We start from the raw sequence: 6866 nt of genomic DNA, 5'->3' as shown, positions 1-6866 counted from the left end.
ATATATATATATATATATATATATATATATATATACATACAAATATATATATACTTATGTCATTTTTCAGAGAATTGGTCCCAGATTGAAGCCTGTTTGCATTTAGAAAGGAAATTCAATTTACAAATCTTGGCAATCTACTTTACCAGCACTGTCTTAGTGGTTGTTGGTGGTTTGTCATTTTGGATTGACTCTGAAAGCACTGCAGCCCGTATGTCCCTCGGTTTGATCACCTTACTCACTCTTATAACTCATAACTCCAGCCTACATCCAGCAAAACACTATTTTGCAACAGGAATGCTTGGAATTGATATATGGCTTATTATATGTCTCATCTTCGTCTTCTCAGCCTTAATCGAATTCATTTTGCTTAACCATTCAAGAACTTCCAATGCAAAATTAAAAACTACTAACAACCAAACATCACATGATTCAGTAAGTAAAAATTTGAATCTAAATTTTGATTTGTAACTCTTTAGCATTTAAACCGACTATATCTGGCCCAAACTATTCTATCCGTTTTATGTTAAAATTAGCCAGGTTAGGCCCCTTATAACTGCCCTGCAAAGTTATTCTAAGAAGCAGTCTCATTATCAGAATCTCGAAGCTACAAGATAACGCCTGATTAATTCAAAACAACGTGAATAAATGAGCATTACATTTGGCAGAGTAATCTGAATGCTAAATAGTAGTTCTATCCATTCAACCATCCATTTTCTCTGTTTACTATTCCCGGGAAAGTTATGGAAGTATCTCTTCCTTGTCATCCTATCAGAAGCAACTGTCATTACACTCTCTGTTCCATATTGTTAACAGTTGTTCCCTCCAGAGTCTGCCTAGGTGTCCAGGACACGCATTCTTTGTGCTCTTTAATTAAGAAAATAAAAATCACAAAAATATTTTTTTTTTAAATATATAAAAATTAGAGAGATACAGTTTCATGTTCTAATTTGATTTGTTCTGTTTGTTGAAAATGAGTTTGATATTACAAGGATCAGTAAATGGAGAGGCAAATATATTGATAGAAAGGACGAGTTATCTATGGAAACCGTCAGTCCTGAGAGGAATATATAATATCATGTGATTATAGTGGAAAGAGAATACGGTAGAAGTGAGGGGGGTGGGAAGAGGAGGGGGATACAATGATGATGATGATGATGATGATGACGACGACTATCAATTAATTTGGTGTCACTAAAAGTGAAACATATATTTTGATACTGAATTTTGTCTGCCAAAAAGAGACATGGAAAACAATCACATATCCAATAAATGTGGTGGACAAAATCTGACCAAGGGCCATAAGTTTGGTTGTCTCTAAACTCAACAACCAATCACAATCCAAATTGTTGTACCTTCACCTTCTAGCAAACATTTCAATGTCTAAACCAATACCAAAGGATATATTTATAAGTTTTTAATTCTTTTTTACTTCTTATTTTTTTTTATTCCAGTTGTCAATGAGTGAATATGCAAACGCGAGTAACAAAGAAGATAGCTTTTCAAACAGAATGGTTACAGAAAGAGATGTTGATAAATACAAAATAACTGCTGCTGCTGACAATAAAAACGATGGTAAAAAAATTAACAAAGCTGATCATTACTGCAAAATTATCTTCCCTGTAGCTTTCATATTTATCAATATTATCTACTGGATGTGGCATTTCTACTAACCACTATTAGCTAGCTCTCTCTCTCTCTTTCTTTCTCTCTCTTTTCTTCCCCCCCCCCTCTCTCTCTCTCTGAAATATTCACATTTAAGACATTTATTATATAACTTTTAAAATATCTTTTTCTTACCAAACAATTACATCAATATTTTTATTTATTCTGTACTGAGTGATACATCATTCATATAGAGAAAGCCATGAACATCATACTGTCACTTTTGTACCTAACTAAAAGGAAACAACACACACACACATGAATATAATTTATAGTAAATTATATACATGAAGCAAGTGTTCGGAAAGTAAATTATGAAAATGGGTTTCAATTCATGGTTGAAACCGATTCACACCTTTTAATCTTCTAAGAAGTGATAGTAACAGAACTAACGAATTGATCGTTACTGCAGACTTATCTTCACTCTAACTTTCGTATTTATCAACAGAGCCGGTTTTAAGCCGATCAGACAGATTCAAATTGGGCCCCACGCACATGCTCGAGCAGAGGACATTTTTGTATATCATTGTTGCTAACGGTGGCGCTTCAAGCCCTCAACACTTTTTGACTGAGACTGGTGCTCTACACAAAGTATAAAACACTAATCTTCAGCTTTTGTAGAGTAGAGGGCCCCACTGACAATTCTTTAATTTGTTCCCGTTCTGCCTAGCGTCGGCTCTGCTTATCAATATCATGTATCGGATGTGACGTTTCTACAAATCACTATCGTACTTTTCTCCTGTATATATGCAGTCTGGTTTTATTAAAAAAAAAAAATCTGATTTGGTGATGTGCAATAAGATGTAGGAACATCTACTAACTCTTTGAAAAACATAATGCTCACAGTATATTTTATCCACTGAATATCTGATGTCATTAACTACAGTGGAAATTCCATTTTCATGACTAGCAGTATTAGCCTTGATTTCAAGGACAATAGGGGAAAGAACTTGCATTTTTCATGCCTTTCTCAAAGTAAGTGACCATATATTTCTTATAAGTATCTACTGACTTTGTATGTTAATTTTCAAAATTATCAAGAATTAGAAAATCAAATGAAACAATCTTCAACTTAATAAACGACAACAGTTTACCTCTTGAAATATTATAATATCTGTCATGTCATACTGAAATCTTCAGTTCAAGATTAGTATTGATATTTAATTTTTAACATTGCAATACAAGCAGTTTTAGGCAAGTTACTGTTCAAAGAGTCGACCTCAAGCCAGCCCTATGATGACAAGCATACCAGCTGTGACCATCCCGCTCGTTCTTTTTTCAGACTTATCTAAATCTACATTGTCTGATGTCTTTACTAATTTTAAGAAAGTTGGGTGTCATTTGGATATTATTCCTAGCAGGTCAAGTGGCCATGCTGAAATTCTTCCTCATTGTAAATTTGTAATAAATAAAAATCTTTAAAATGTCTTCCTCCATCAGCTAAAAGAATATTTCGTCAAACTGTTGTAAATTAAACGCATTCATAATTCCATGTCGGTAAGTAAAAGTTCATCAGATAAGAGGCTTTGACAATAAACATTACAGCAGCACGAATAATTCAAGGGAGATAACTCTAAAGTATAATGCAGTTTTCACACGTAACAACAGTCCAACCGCTATACACTGCTTATAAAGTGTCAACATTAGAAAATAAATTAATTCTTTATATTCTTTACTAAATAAGGAATTGAACTACTACTGAAGTTCATTTTTTTTTATTAGTAATAAATTAAGGATGAATTTCATTCACCGGAGTCTACAAATCTGATTGTGTGGCTTTATTTTACATCCACTGTCATTGGCTACAAGACATCTATGGGTCATTCACTGAATTTCTGATGATTAGAATAGCAAGGAAGTGCCCTGTAACTCAGTGCAGAGCAAATATGTCGAGGTCTTTTTAAGGTTATGGTTTTTTTTTTGTGGTGGGGAGGGTCCAATTTTCTTTACACACACATAGTTTCTGTTTTGACATTTTGACTCACAAGGCCTCAGTTAACCAAAAGCAATGGCAGAATTCATTTGTTCAAGGTGTCTTGCAGTGGGAACCATGTGATTTTAGTTTAGTAAACTTCTTAACTACAGAACCATAACTATAAAATAAGAAACAAAAAAGAACAGTTCTTTACAGTTCAGCTGTTTACAGCTGTGAATTACACCTATTTTATGTATTTACTTCTATGTGATAGAACCATAGTGCTGTGAGAGCAATGTTCTATCAACTATAAATAACAACTTAGAAAGATTCTACTTAGTTCATATTGTAAGAGTGTCTTTCCTGCCTGTCACTAAAGTCTTATGCTAAAAGAGTCATAAATACAAGAAATGCTGTGTAATTAAGAAATTCACTTCCCGACCATATAGTTCCAGTTCCAATCCCACTATGTGACCCCTTGGACAAGTATTAACTACTATTAGCCCCAGGCCAACCAAAGCCTTGTGAGCAGATTTGGAAGAGGGAAACTGAAACAAGCCTGCCATATTTATGCTTGCTTTTCATTTTCTCTTTTTAATTGGATTTAATTTTGACTGACAACCTGCTTGATAGCAAGTTTCAGAAAGAAAAACGTCTTGTTTTGCTTATCATCCTGTGAATCTTGCAGACTTTGATTGTCCTAGACAACATTATCATTTATAATGTATGAATTAAGGAATTGTAATCCTTTCCTAAGAACCGAAGTTATGCCATACTTTGTTCCAGATAGTTTGGTACATACCCTATTGCTCCAATAATAAGTATGAAACTGAATGTGTAACTTGGGTACTGGATTTGCAAACTCTTTGTCAATGGCCCATAGACATTCTTTTAGTCTTGAATTTTTCTAACCAAACTGATATTAAGAGGGCAGCTGAATTCTACAACAGACATGGCTTTTTTTTTTCATGTGCACTGCTCCCAAGAATATCTGGCCAATTGTTTTAAGTTTCTTTTAACCATTGGTAATAAAGGCACATAGCTTAGTGGTTAGTGTAGTCAACTCATGATCTTAAGGCCATGAGTTTGATACCTGGTGGTTAATTGAATCCTTGAGTTAAACACTATTTCACATTACTCCAGCTGGAAAATATGAGTAGTACCTGTAATTTAAAGGGCCACCTTTGTCACATTCTGAATATTCCTGAGAACTATGCTAAGAGTATGTGTGTTTCTGGAGTGCTCAACCACTTATGCATTAATTTCATGAGCAGGCTGTTCCATTGATCAGATCAACTGGAACCCTTGTCATAACTGACCAAATGCCAGTCTTTGTTTGATTCATTGCTTATCTTTTTCTGCTGGTATTTACTTTCCTTATTTTGTTCTAAACTGTTCTGACTACAGCATCACAAGGAGATAATATCTAAGACATTCTTCTACAGTTGGCAATAATGCTGATGTCAACAGTTTTAGTTTTGCACACCCTTTATTTGTTTCTTTAATGTTTTCTGTCTTTTATGCTGTTAGTACTTATTGGGGATCTCTTGTTTTCAAATTGCATGGAAAGTCTTCAAAGTGGAATGTCATAAACTTATTGATACCCTATGCCAAGCTTTTGTCATGTTTTATTTCCTCTATGGTTGGGTCTTTCATACCAAGTACCCTGCAGATCTTTCACAGTGAATGTGTTCCCCCCCCCACACCTTTTTTCTTTCTGTTTAATAGAATTTACCAATGTTTCACAAGGAAAGATCAGGATCAACTCCCTTTTCATTAGCTATTCAAATATGTCTTTTTCTGCTGGCAAACTTGAGCAAGATGTTACAAGCCCCTTTTTTTCTGCTTCATTTCATGCCTTCATACATATTTAACACAGCAATCATCACTGCATGGGAAGAATAGCCTGTCTGCAACTCTACTCATGTTGAATTTTTCAGTAACACTAAACAGCTTGTGAATTTGTATGTATGTCTCATTGAGCCCTTGCAGTGATCAGTTTAGGTCGTCTGTGGACAGGAGGGAAGGCATTGAAAAGTTGTTTTGGACAATATTCTTCTTGTAAGCTGAAAGTTCAGAAGACCAAATTTTTTTTTAGCTCTTTTGTAGCTTTCACCAGAAAATAAACATTGTATATTGAGGTTATTCATGTTTAATTTCTTGGAGTAAAGCATGTTTACCATGTTTTACCAGCAAAAATGCACATTGGGACTCACCATATTTTATTCCAAAGTCTTTAGAAACCAGTTGTTTTTTGATGTAGTTAATACTTGGCAACATACAGCTTCATGACATCAACAAAGAAAAGGTGAGAGATATTACTGGACTCATTCCTATAACAATGTTTTTGTGATCAGATGTGATAGGGGATTTAATGAGAACAAAGTGCAGTACTGACAAGCAATCACCTTGAAGGGTGCCTTTTTGGTAATGTATGGTGTCAGATTTGGTATGTTCATTGTTGCCTTTAAGTAGGGAGGTGTACCAGGTTTTGGTAGAAGGTAGTTAAGAGTAGTGAAACTTTGGCTAATTGCAGGGCTTTCATAATCTGCCTATGTAGTATGTTATCAAAAGCTTTCTGGTAGTCTAATGACACCAGTCACATTTCTGCCGCTCTTTGTTGTATCATTTTATGAATTAGTAGATGTTCGATACAGCCCCACACTCCCTTCTTTCCCCACCATTGTTCACAGTTGGTGGTACAGGCTGAAGCACTCAGTGTACATCTTATACATGTTGTTTTGGCAAGCTACTGGGTGGTAATTTTTTGCAATGGTTTGGTTATTTTTAAGGATGAGAAGGTTGACAGATATGCTTAACATTCCCTTGATACTCATTACATACATTGCATTTAAATCTCAGATAAAAGTTGAGATTTTGAACCAATAATCTGTAATAAGAGCTAGGCCTGGGGAATTTCCAGATTGCTTTGTTTTTTTTTTTTTGGGGGGGGTTCCAGTATTAAAGGTTTCTAGTACTTCACCACTGATTTCATAAAGCTCTTGTTCAGCATGCTTGAAGTATCCCTAATCTAATTCTATCCATTCAATTTTTTTCATTGAATTTGTCATTCCTTTCATACATATGTATACATGTATGTGCACACATGTATGCATGCATATCATCATCATCATCATCATCGTTTAACGTCCGCTTTCCATGCTAGTATGGGTTGGACGATTTGACTGAGGACTGGTGAAACTAGATGGCTACACCAGGCTCCAATCTGATTTGGCAGAGTTTCTACAGCTGGATGCCCTTCCTAACGCCAACCACTCAGAGAATA

The 6866-nt window shown here is 34.9% G+C and overlaps 1 protein-coding gene across 1 annotated transcript in view; it reads left to right on the top strand.

Moving 5' to 3' along the window:
• Nucleotides 1-3101, top strand: part of LOC106867698 (glutamate-gated chloride channel alpha) — a 12751-nt gene extending 9650 nt beyond the window's left edge. Inside the window, exons 4-5 of the mRNA XM_014912653.2 lie at nt 71-435; nt 1455-3101. Coding sequence (XP_014768139.1) covers nt 71-435; nt 1455-1673 — 584 coding nt within the window. The 3' untranslated portion in view covers nt 1674-3101. The remainder of the gene's footprint in view (nt 1-70; nt 436-1454) is intronic.
• The last annotated feature ends 3765 nt before the right edge of the window (nt 3102-6866 follow it).

Source organism: Octopus bimaculoides, chromosome 7, assembly GCF_001194135.2.
Source record: "Octopus bimaculoides isolate UCB-OBI-ISO-001 chromosome 7, ASM119413v2, whole genome shotgun sequence".
Classification (NCBI taxonomy): domain Eukaryota; kingdom Metazoa; phylum Mollusca; class Cephalopoda; order Octopoda; family Octopodidae; genus Octopus; species Octopus bimaculoides.
This window is presented reverse-complemented; position numbering and strand designations above follow the sequence as displayed.